General features: G+C 39.1%; 2 protein-coding genes across 2 annotated transcripts in view; one reads left to right on the forward strand and one right to left on the reverse strand.

The window, feature by feature from the left end:
• LOC139473816 (DEP domain-containing protein 7-like) overlaps window positions 1-13,280 on the forward strand; it is a 43,653-nt gene that overhangs the window by 7,829 nt on the left and 22,544 nt on the right. The gene's annotated exons all lie outside the window — the stretch shown is intronic.
• On the reverse strand, window positions 692-8,407 carry LOC139474027 (serine/threonine-protein phosphatase 6 regulatory ankyrin repeat subunit A-like). The gene is made up of 6 exons (XM_071256882.1): window positions 8,393-8,407; window positions 7,300-7,413; window positions 6,959-7,100; window positions 6,776-6,823; window positions 6,102-6,194; window positions 692-5,927 (listed from the first exon to the last, which is right to left on the reverse strand). The coding sequence occupies exons 1-6, from the start codon at window positions 8,405-8,407 to the stop codon at window positions 1,927-1,929; spliced, it is 4,413 nt and encodes a 1,470-aa protein (XP_071112983.1). The 3' UTR covers window positions 692-1,926.

The following is a 13,280-nucleotide window of genomic DNA, read 5'->3' on the forward strand; positions in this document are numbered from 1 at the left end:
TAAAAAAATAAAAATTAGAAAAATCCAAAATTTATCAAAAAGCACCACTTCACTATGTGCCTGATAGATTTGCCAAGTTTCGATCAAATACACAGAATGGTTTTCGAATTCTGCCCCGGAAACAAACCCCATCCCTAATTTAGTCTATGTCCATCTTCATTCAATAAAAATTTAAAAAAATAAAAATTAGAAAAATCCCAAAATATCAAAAGGCACCACTTCAGTTTGTGCCTGAAATTTTTGCCAAGTTTCGATCAAAGACACTGAATGGTTTTCGAATTCTGCCCCGGAAATGAACCCCATCCACAAATGAGTCTATGTCCATCTTCATTCCATAAAAAAATAAAAAAATAAAAATTGGAAAAATTCCAAAATATCAAAAGGCACCACTTAAGTATGTGCCTGGTAGATTTGCCAAGTTTCCATCAAATACACTGAATGGTTTTCGAATTCTGCCCCGGAAACGAACCCCATCCCCATGTCTAATTGAGTCATATTCAACTATGGAATTCAGTTACTTACTGTAATTGAGCAGTGATCGCCAGTGTGGGCGTGAAATCATGATTACTAGTGTCTATGGGATCAATGGACAGGTAATGCACGAGCGCCGATGAAGTAAAGCATAAACAAGATATTCATTATTCTTTATTATCTGTGTATGGCAATGCCATACATCACATAAAAAGGCAGAATACAAAAAACAATGTTATTCAGCACTGAAGACAACAGTATTACTCTCTCAGGTCATGGTATATTTACTGAGTTTCCCGAAGTTTGCTGAAAAAATAACAATATGTGAAATACTGGATTTCCTCATAGAAAACAAATTTGTGAAATTTGGACACCAACTGTGCTCCCTGTCTTGCTGATCTGTTTCTTTATGCACATACATGTAAATCAGAATTACTGATCGGATTGGCAAAGTCAAAATACTGAAACTTGCCAAAACGTTCAACTAAAGTTTAAGGTATTTCAATGATCTGATATCTTTTAATAATTAAATAATTCCCTTCCACTGATTTACCGACCTCAGCTAGAAATAAAAGAGATCAGTGAAATAACCTTATCTGGTTCATATTTAGCTCTATGTATAAAGGTTGCCTAGTACATGATTGGACATATACACGAATACACATTCCATTATTTACAATATTCAAATGGAGAAATATGATAAAACAATTCATTTCACTATACCAGTATGTATATTCAATCATTCATTGATACACATTTGATGGAGACGTTAAAGTATACCGTGTGAAAAAAGTTGACAAATCATCAAAAAATATTCTTTACAACATTTCAAACTTGATGTTTGTTTGACACAAGTTTTGTAAGAATATTCAGTATGAATCGTGAAGAATGTACACAATAATCAATACATGCATGTATATGTAATTGTATTTGGTATATATGAACAAGAACAGAAAACGGAAAACATACATAATGATAAAATTTCTGTTATGATACATGTGAATGTATACAAAGATGTGATGAGATACTAGAGAAACAGGCCATACCTACGTACACTTACACAATGTGATTTTTCTATCCTTAATAATGTGTTAAATTAAGTATAATAAACGATACCATGTGTTTCAACGTTTTGGAATTGTAAATCAATGTTTGAATTTTTAATTTATACAACAAAGTCATCACATTTTGAATTGTGTTCATTGTTTTTAATTCTGACTATCAAATATGGATATCTGGAATGGAAATAGGTTTTCTCTTCTTTCAACAAGAACGCAGGGATATTTGTCCATGTCTCGAAAACTGTAGTCCCGTCCATTGCATGCTGCAATGTGTTGTACTGTATTACCAAGTACAATTTGTTACATAAACTTTGTTTCCTTTAGAACGTGGTATGATGACATTGTACCCATATGTACTATTAATGTGTTTCACATATACATGTTTGTAGGCATTTCAATACCTATGGTATCTTCTTGACCGATCGGCCAAGTACTCGGCCAATTCATAATGACCTTGGCTTTGAGCATGGTAGACACAATTTCTGCCATTCCGATCAACTATTCTTGGATCAGCTCTTGAATTTAACAGTAGATCTACAACGGCCTGATTTCCTTGTCTTGCTGCAAGCATCAATGGCGTCTGGTAGTGGTACATGGTAGGTTCATTTACACGTAGACCTCTTTTTTGAAGAAGTAACTCTATTTTCTCTGTGGTCATGCCTTGAAGGTTGCATGCATAATGAAGCAAACTGCTCGCATTTCCTCTTTTATCAAATGCAGTGAGAGATGCATTCCGTGCCAAAAGGAGTCCCAAGATGTGGACGCTGCCTTTGCTGATGGCATACATAGCTGGTGTTTTGTTCTGTTCGTCTTGTGCATTGATGTCAGCCCGACGATCAAGTAGTTCATTAACAATGTGAGCATCATCGGTGTCAACCATGCATGCCAAATGTAGACAGCTTGCTCCATGAGCATTTGTAAGATGCAGCAGAGCTCCGTTGGCTAGGTATAAGTCAAAGGCTAATGTGTTGCCACTTCGGCATGCAGACATCACGGGACTGTGATCATAAGCACCTAGCGTATTGACATCCATACCTCTCTCTAGTATATACCTTGCAAATGCTGAATGACCGCCCGATTTAGCTGAAACATGCAATACTGTATTATCATCCTGATCTCTCACGTTAATATCTGCTCCCCTTTTAACTAGAAGTTTTACAACTACTGTGCAATCTTTCTTGCTTTTAGCAAGAGACATCAGGGGAGTTCTTTTCATAGAATCAAGAACATCCACATCCATGCCAAGATCAAGAAGTTTAGCACATGCATTTCTATTCCCAAACCAGCAAGCTGTATGGAGATTGGTTTGCCAACGGCTGTCTGTTGTATTTGTTGTATAAATGTTTGCACCATTTCGTACGAGGCAACCTATCAATTCAGGGGAGTCTGACCTCACTGCATACGTAAGAGGTGTTATGCCGTTGGCATCAACGTCATCAATAGAGAGAAGTTTTACCAGCTTTTCAACAAGCTGCAAGTTGGCACTGCTTCGACAGACTACATGAAGACACGTTTGTTCATATTCATCTTTACACGTCATGTCTGCACCACAAGACTGCAAATATTCCACAATGTCAATGTACCCGTGAAAACAGGCTGTCATAACAGCTGTTCTGTTCTTTGGTCCACGTCCATTGATGTCTATATCTTGGACATTGGACACAAGATATTTGACCATTTCAAGACAGTTCTCAACACATGCGACGTATAGGCAACCACCTCCAAGATTGACATTGGCTCCTCTCGCAACTAATTCTTTGACAATATCTACCTGTCCTCCTTTACATGCCGCCATAACTGGTGTCCAACCAGATTCCGTGAGCGAGTTGACATCTAGCCCGTGTTTCCAGCATACTTCCAACAAGTGCGACATCCTTGACATCGCTGCCATGTGTAAACATGTATTTTTGATATGATCTTTGATTTCAATGTTTGCACCGTTTGCAATAAAAAAGTCAACCATTTCAGCGTGACCATTTTTCATTGCAAACATCAAGGGTGTTCTCCCATCAGAGTTAACAGAGTCAACAGTGAGTCCAACATTCAAACCAAGAAGCCACTCAGCAGTTGGTATATTTCCTTTCATCGCTGCAAGATGTAAGCAATTCATATTGCCTTCATCTAAAACATTTGCTCTGGCATTCCTGTCTACGAGTTCTTTGGCAGTTTCTAGACGTCCATGCCTGCAAGCATACATTAGCGGTGTTCTTTCTCTTTCGCCAGTCACTTCAATGCCCATAGCACCCTGATCGAGAAGGATCCGAACTACACCTGTTTCACCTTTCACACAAGCAAGATGGAGACAAGTGTCCTTTTGTTCTATTGAAGACAGATCAGGCTCTGCCTTTGCTCCATTCTTCAGTAGAAGCCTCACAAGGTCCCCATGGCCATTGTATGAGGCATACATCAAAGGTGTACGTGCATGCTCACCGTGTTTGTTGATGTCCATATTTTTGTCAAGAAGGAGTTGTACAATAGCTATGGATCCTCCTCGGCATGCAAGATGAAGACAGTTATCACCTTCTTCATCAAGCAGTTCCAGGTCAGCCTGTCTTTGGAGTAGGATTTGTGCTAACTCCTTGTGTCCAAGGTAGCAAGCATACATAATTGCAGTCATGTCGTTTCCTCCTCGAGCATCAATATGTATACCAACAAGATCGAGCAGTAGTTCTACAATTGCAGTGAATCCATACGCAGTTGCTATATGAATCAATTTATCTTTGTTGTCACCATGCGATCGAGGTGTTTCAACATCAGATGGCACTTCTGTTTTGGTTGGGCTGCAAGCTGATAAGGAGCGAACTAACTGTCTTGTTTCTTGTTTGATACCGAAGATGTCGCCAACATCAGTGGAGGCAACTTTGTCCAATATGTTCTTCGAGTTTTCAATGAGAACTCGTAATGAAGACAAGTTTCCACTCATACAGCAACCAAGATATCCTTCACAGATTTCATGAACAGAAAAGTTGGTGTGCTCAAATGACATTTTGCTCACAGGACCAGTACTGGAGAATGATGACCAGTACAAGAAGCCCATGCCATGCTGCTTATCACAAGAATGCAAATATTGTTCAATGTTGCGATGTGACGAGAGATTTGTAAACAGACATTCGGCCATATCTGCTCGCGAGAAACATTGATGTGACAATGGAAGAGCAATATAACCGTCAACGATCTCTCTTGTGAGTCTTTCCACCAACCCCACAGCAGCATCTTGTCTAAGATGTATCATGAAACTGTGTATATCCCCTCCACTTGGATAGTCTGTCTTGTGGTCCTCTGAAACCTTTGTCCTTTCGATGATGAATTTGAGACTGCAGTTTTCAAGGACAAAGTCGGGATTCATGTCCCCTACAACAAACGCGACAACATCATAGATAGTTGGGTGACTAAATGACATCACGTCACCTTCAGACACCAAAAGAGTGCGAATCTCGCTTTTGGCAGCTTTGTTTAACTGATTTGGATGACATACACCCTGGAGTATTTCCTCAACCTTTGCTATTTTGTTTCGAAGTTCAATATTCCTCCCACTTGGTCGAGCCTGTTGGAGCTGAATCAAATTCAGTGTTCCGTCATTGAGGACCATAAGCAGTAGCACTGCAGCTCTGTAGTTTGGGTCATCAGATGAGAATATGTTGCTTATCAAGTCATGCAGATATGTCCAGGGCTCCATGAAGAATTTCACAGCTTCGTCCTTTGACGAAAAACTGTCTGCAAACAACTGACAGATATATGGAAAACCCAGTGTCTTATATTCCAACCGTGTAATGGTTTTTATGTCATGATCAGTGAGATCCAATTTCGATTTGACCAAATGTTTTCGAAGTATCGATTCTTTCTCATGTTCTTTTAGCTCAGATATTGTCAGATCAGCTATAGTACTTTGTCTGAACAAGGATGTTTTGTATTTGTTTAACATAGTAGTGACAATTTGATGCTTGGAAATGTTTGTCCTGCTGCTCATGATAACCTTCAGAGTGATTTCAGATGCCTCGCCAACTTTAGTTTTATCCTCATCTTGTGTTTTCTTTCTCTTTTCCTCCAAACGTTTGAAATGTGTTTCCAAATAATCAAATATCTTTGTACAATGAACTTTCACTTCAGATGTAGGAGCAAAGCGACCAAACACATCATCTAAGACAAGCAGAGTTGGTACTTTCAGATTAACATGATCTTCAACTTTGAAATCCGCCACATCATCTTTAAATTTCACATGGTATTTCTTTCTTCGGTATTTATCCATGATGTAAAGAGCCATTGTTGTTTTACCTGAACCAGGCGATCCAGAAATGAGCACATGTCCGTCGTTTTCAAGAGCATCATAGACATTTTCATAAGCTTCTGTTTCTACAAAAATGTCTTTTGCAGATTTCATTTTCTCTCTGACCATAGCTACAAGGAAATAATATATGGATATGAATATGCACGGTAACACTCATCAACATATAACATTTGTATAATTTATCTCTCGTTAAAATGATCAAATTAAGTACATTCTAATATATTTTGTGTTGTTCTACACATATTTCAACAAATGTATATTTTACGTCATGAAAGTACACATACCTGGAATTTTTTCCACAGCACCGTATGACGTTTCTCTTGTAACAGTGAAGTGGTTAAAAACGTTCGTGATGTAAATCTCCCCATGGTTCACACCTCGAAAAGAGACATTAAAACATTTCCAATTTTAGAATAATAATCAAAATCTTTAAAATTTCCACCTGGCGCAAATCTATATGTTAGTTGAAAGAAAGTATAACCTAACTACCCTTTTATGCATTGTATCGTTTGAAGGCCCTTCTCAAAAGCAATGTCAACTTTCAGTGCCTACCCCTTTGATATCAGAAGAGTGTAATGGCAGCAGTACTGCTGTGCATCGTTTAGTAACGAACAAACACTTACTTTTTCATGCAAATTTTATGAGTGACGGGTGTTACCTGTCGAGCTGGGCATGCTTACCCTTTTTGCAAACACCTGGTGTCATCACTGATTTTCAGTGATCCATCCATATAATTTTATTAATTTGCATTTTATGTTCAATTGAATCAGATAATCGAAAATGATTATTCTCTGGCCTTGACATTTTATATTATCTTACAGTATTATAGACAGTATCAACAAGTTAACAGCAGAACAACTCTCCATTCATGTACATCCACATTATTATGAATTGTAGCGTCCCCCTCCTCATCCTTAGCCCAACACACACGTAATCCCTCCCATCGCATTATACTCACCACTAGGAACCGATGACAGTGAAAGTCTTTGCATCGCTTGCTGAATATCTGCGAGTCAATGAAAAAAATCTATTTAGATAAGTTTGCTAAAGTTACATTATACTCTGTTTATTTAGAATAAAATGTATTTAAGTTTTTGGTTGACATTTTGGTCGACGTACGCACTGACTCTTGTACACTCACTTGGATCAGTGATTTGTGGCGGGCCAATATTTTGTATTGAAGCTATTCGACCATGTGCCCCTTCTGGTATGTGCGGATCAGTGACTGTCATGGATGCCATCGTGGTCTCATCTGATGTCCGATGATACAGTACTGTTTGAGTCTGAAGGAAATTAATAGAGACAATTGACCTTCAAATATGTATTTCAAAGGTCCAATAAAAATACCTCTAAATGTACATATACATTCGTTACCATCTTTATCCTCGTCAGAGACATGCTGTTTGTCATCAATATCGTTGTAATAACATTCTTCGTCAATATATCCCCAGTATCTATGATTCCTCTGCGAATATCTCCTACCTGATCACCATCGTCAGGCCTGCTGTCATGGCTCTCTGTGATAGCCTCTGGCTCTGCCATCGTCGGTGTCAGTTTATAAAACAGAAGTTTCTTGTGCTGGGAGGTGGTACATACCTAGAAATACAAGAATACTTGAGTGAGTTACACAATGGATACCTCTTTGTGTTAAAGACAGGGAATCATACTGGGTGTAAATGGACCAGTCACAAATACATCCGCTTTTACTCTTTGATTCCTCACAACAATACATTGTCACTGTACAGTCACTCGGGTGTATTATTTGTCAGTGTTATAATGTTACAATGAATAAGGACCTTAATAATAAGTTAGCATTTCATAATTGTTTAATATGTATAATATGTTTGATAACGTATACATAGATGACATTTAAGATCATAAAACAATGCTTGGTCCCTAATTACGGCATACCACACTGTTCCTTGATCTATAAAAAATATGAAAAAACCAGATGTGTGTCTTGATTAATCATAATAATTAAGTATATGAAAATTTGTGACTGTAAATTTAGTCTACATATGTTTTCAAATGCTGTTTCAGTGTCCTTCAGGGGGTCAATTATCTTCACTCCTATTTTCTGTTACTATAGAGTGTATTTTGGACTATATATTCTAACTACATGTACATTGTTGGAGTATGACAACCAAACATGTATCAGTAAAACTAGGTATGCAGTGGCTTACTGATTACATTATCATTATTGATAGCACAGTGCCCAGGTTAGAGTAAAGAGTAGATAAGTTGTCCATATATTCTACAACTGACAGTTACTGATAAATAAGGATAAAAGTAAAATTATAATTGTAAAGAAAGATAAACCTCTAAAAAATATGAAAAGGATGGCCCAGTCTTCTAAGGCGCTGCAATTCGCCGTGCAGAGGTGCGTCCCTTGGGCATGTCAGAAAGCTATGAGCGTGGGATCGAATCCTGGTTTGCCCCGATTATGTTTCTCGGTGCGTTACCACCATACCCGTCCGGAACCCGCATCAGTTCTGGCTTACCTCCTACATCGCGCTGACAAGTCGTGAACACAGACACTGGAGTACTGTTCAAATCGGTGTGAAACCCAACTCACCCACTTTGATGACATTAGCATAACATTGATTCAGTAGCTAACGTTTGACTGCGGCGAGTACACAGCGAGGTAGTCGCAAATAAGATTATTCATTTCTTATTCAAGTTAATTTTCACAAGGAAAAATGTTTTCTATAAAAAATCCAGGGGGGCAACTTCTTTATCAAAACAAATCACACCTGAAATCAATCAACTAAACTACCTAAATATTTAAAATTAATAAAAATATAATCTTCAAATTTTATATACCTATGATATATTATTCAGATATGATATTTAAAAAAAAATAATATCCAAATATGTTATACGATACTATCTTTTCAAAACATACATCTATATGATCTCCAAATATTTTATTCAATGATATTATCTCGAAATATGATATAGCTATAGAATAATCTGTCAATATTACATATCGATAATATACCCACCATACATTAAAAACCGTAGGCTTTTGCAAATGATAATGCCCGGAAAAATATCGTTACCGTTAGTATAAATAAAATGGATAGAATTAATTATAGCTGATCCCAAAATGAACAAACAACAAACAGCGGCAGAGGTTAAGTGTCTGTATTAAAAAACCTACAACGGAGGTAATTGATTTGCAAATGGCAACATCATAGAACAATAATGGAGGACGTCACAATCAAAATACATGACGCCATTCGACCTTGGCCTTGATCGGGTGACGTCACATAACTATAGACTAGGCAACATGCAGTCTGTCGTAAGGGAATATGCGTTATGCCATCTAGTTACAGTGGCCCGCAGATTTCTAACATGCGGGTATTTGTATTATAATTCTATCCATTTTAGCTGTAATATACTATTATTACGGTTGCCCATAAGGGACATGGAGTCTGTTTTTTTTCAATATTTGGATATTTGACTTACTTTTATCGTAACCTTTTGCAAATTAACACAATTTGCCATACAAATATGTGATAAATCATGTATAAAAACAACCGAAAACATGGAAAATGTACTTTCAAGTAGCTATTGAATCGCTGAGATGTGAAGCAAAAATGTCAAAAACTAAAAAGGAAATGTCAAAAACAAAAACGAAAATGTCAAAAGCTAAAATGCTATAATACTATATATAGATAATATAACCTCTATATACTATACTATAACATAATTAGAGAATAATCTCCAAATATTACATGACAATAATATAACCTCTATATGCTATGCTATGCTATGCTATGCTATGCTATGCTATGCTATGCTAGAGAATAATCTCCAAATATTACATATCGACACTATAACCTCCATATATTATGACATTTCTATGGAATATTCTGCATATATTACATATCGATAGTTATACCTCCATATATTACAATATATCTAGAGTACAATCTCACAAAATTACCTGCAAAAATAATCTGCAAAATAGTTTACATGTATGTCTCTAAAAATCTCCAAATATTTAATAAATACCATAAAATATCCAAATACTCTGGCTTACTCGTCATATGATATACATCTGAAATATTATATATAGCCTCATTACATAATCTTCTGACCGTATCATCTCATGACTTCGATACGGCTGATGCTGATGTGACTCAAGGTCGGGTCCACAAATCAATACAAAAAGCATGATTCCTACGGACCTGAAGAGTTTCCGCCGTCACGCACCCCGTAACAACTCAATACGTGCAAACAATCCCCTACATCTCTTTCCGTGTTACGTGTAAATAATGACGGGAGTTGACACTGTGTTAAGGTTGCAGTATAATGAGGTATACTCACGGTAGGGGTATGAGAGCTATGTCAAGTTCATTAGTTGATCCCAGAGGGTGCAAATAGGTTTCAAAACTATGCACATAATTGTAGAATACAAATCACTAGAAACAAATACCATTGATTTAGTAGCTAACGTTTGACTGCGGCGAGTACGCTTGGCAATTCCAGGAAATCGAGGGCTTTCATAGAACTAGAAAGTCATGTTGACCTAGCAATGCTGATCGAGCCTCACTATAGCAGCTAGTTCAAGCACGAGGGCCGCTAGGGTCTGCCCATCGTGCAGTTCTGAGCATCCCATCACAACAGGAAATGCAGTTGGACATACTTATGGACGCAAATTGCATATAGCGGACACCTTGTGAGAGCGAACCGACCGACCAGTAGGTTAGTACAAGGCCCCTGGTCTGCGCATGTGTGGCGTTCATGCCGGCTCTTTCTTTCACAGCTACAGTGAGACTAGCTGCAGTGTAGTACAGTTCCTAGCTACAGTGGGACTAGCTGCAGTGTAGTGCAGTTCACAGCTACAGTGATACTAGCTGCAATGTAGTGCAGTTCACAGCTACAGTCAAACTAGCTGCAATATAGTGCAGTTCACAGTTACAGTGAGACTAGCTGCAGTGTAGTGCACTGCGCAGGTACAGTGGGAATAGCTGCAGTGAAGTGCAGTTCACACCTACAGTGAGACTAGGAGCAATGTAGTGCAGTTCACACCTACAGTGGGACTAGCTGCAGTGTAGTGCAGTTCACAGCTACAGTGAGACAAGGAGCAATGTAGTGCAGTTCACAGCTACAGTGAGACTAGGAGCAATATAGTGCAGTTCACAGCTACAGTGAGACTAGGAGCAATGTAGTGCAGTTCACAGCTACAGTGAGACTAGGAGCAATATAGTGCAGTTCACACCTACAGTGGGACTAGCTGCAGTGTAGTTCAGTTCACAGCTACAGTGAGACTAGCTGCCAAATAGTGCAGTTCACAGCTACAGTGAGACTAGCTGCAGTGTAGTGCAGTTCACACCTACAGTGAGACTAGCTGCAATATAGTGCAGTTCACACCTACAGTGAGACTAGCTGCCAAATAGTGCAGTTCACAGCTACAGTGAGACTAGGAACAATGTAGTGCAGTTCACAGCTACAGTGAGACTAGCTGCAGTGTAGTGCATTTCATAGCTACAGTGAGAGTAGCTGCAATGTAGTGCAGTTCACAGCTACACTGAGACTAAGAGCAATGTAGTGCAGTTCACAGCTACAGTGAGACTAGCTGCAATGTAGTGCAGTTCACACCTACAGTGAGACTAGCTGCAATGTAGTGCAGTTCACAGCTACACTGAGACTAGCTGCAGTGTAGTGCAGTTCACAGCTACAGTGAGACTAGCTGCAGTGTAGTGCATTTCATAGCTACAGTGAGAGTAGCTGCAATGTAGTGCAGTTCACAGCTACAGTGAGACTAAGAGCAATGTAGTGCAGTTCACAGCTACAGTGAGACTAGCTGCAGTGTAGTGCATTTCATAGCTACAGTGAGACTAGCTGCAGTGTAGTGCAGTTCACAGCTACACTGAGACTAGCTGCAGTGTAGTGCAGTTCACAGCTACACTGAGACTAACTGCAGTGTAGTGCATTTCATAGCTACAGTGTGAGTAGCTGTAATGTAGTGCAGTTCACAGCTACACTGAGACTAAGGGCATTGTAGTACAGTTCACAGCTACAGTGAGACTAAGTGCAATATAGTGCAGTTCACAGCTACAGTGGGACTAGCTGCAGTGAAGTGCAGTTCACAGCTACACTGAGACTAACTTCAGTGTAGTGCATTTCACAGCTACAGTGTGAGTAGCTGTAATGTAGCGCAGTTCACAGCTACACTGAGACTAAGTGCAATGTAGTACAGTTCACAGCTACAGTGAGACTAAGTGCAATATAGTGCAGTTCACAGTTACAGTGGGACTAGCTGCAGTGTAGTGCACTTCGCAGTTACAGTGGGACTAGCTGCAGTGAAGTGCAGTTCACAGCTACAGTGAGACTAGGAGCAATTTAGTGCAGTTCACACCTACAGTGGGACTAGCTGCGGAGTAGTGCATTTCATAGCTACAGTGAGACTAGGAGCAATTTAGTGCAGTTCACACCTACAGTGGGACTAGCTGCGGAGTAGTACAGTTCACAGCTACAGTGAGACTAGCTGCAATGTAGTGCAGTTCACAGCTACAGTGGGACTAGCTGCAATGTAGTGCAGTTCACACCTACAGTGAGACTAGGAGCAATTTAGTGCAGTTCACACCTACAGTGGGACTAGCTGCGGAGTAGTACAGTTCACAGCTACACTGAGACTAAGAGCAATGTAGTGCAGTTCACACCTACAGTGAGACTAGCTGCAGTGTAGTGCAGTTCACACCTACACTGAGACTAGCTGCAATGTAGTGCAGTTCACACCTACAGTGAGACTAGCTGCAGTGTAGTGCAGTTCACACCTACACTGAGACTAGCTGCAATGTAGTGCAGTTCACACCTACAGTGAGACTAGCTGCAGTGTAGTGCAGTTCACAGCTACAGTGAGACTAAGAGACAAATATAACATTAGTGACAATGATATGTCTGGTTTAAATAAATATCAATGTAATACATGGGGTTACATTCATCTGGCGCTAATATCTCCTTGCTGATTTGTGGGCCCAGGATTGAGGTGGTTTTGTAAGACGCCAATTTCTGACACGTTTGTGACAGTGTAACTCTCTAAGATACATATGACGTTTATCTGCGAATACGTCCAAGTAAATCACACATACATGACATTCTTTTCATAGTTCAATAATGAGGAATAATCGTTTGTAATGTTACCATACTTACCTTTGCTGACAAGAGTTCGTCCTAGTTGTTTCAGCAATGCTTAAGTCTAGATACTTCTATTAAGGTTTAGTCCTGGAAAGTCCAATGGGGAATCCCCGCTGGTGAACTTTACTCGATGAGATCATGCGCCTCGGTTGGTCACGTGATTATGATTAACTTGCCTCAATTGATGAGATCTAAAGCACGATTGTCAAAAGGCACATGGCCATAGTTCATCTGCACAGATTTTAACGAGGGTTAGATAACCTACCATGAACTACTTGCAGCACACCGTGTATACATGACCATGTACAATGTAG

The sequence above is a fragment of the Haliotis cracherodii genome, unplaced genomic scaffold (assembly GCF_022045235.1).
Source record: "Haliotis cracherodii isolate W230 unplaced genomic scaffold, xgHalCrac1.p SCAF_3, whole genome shotgun sequence".
Classification (NCBI taxonomy): Eukaryota; Metazoa; Mollusca; class Gastropoda; order Lepetellida; family Haliotidae; genus Haliotis; species Haliotis cracherodii.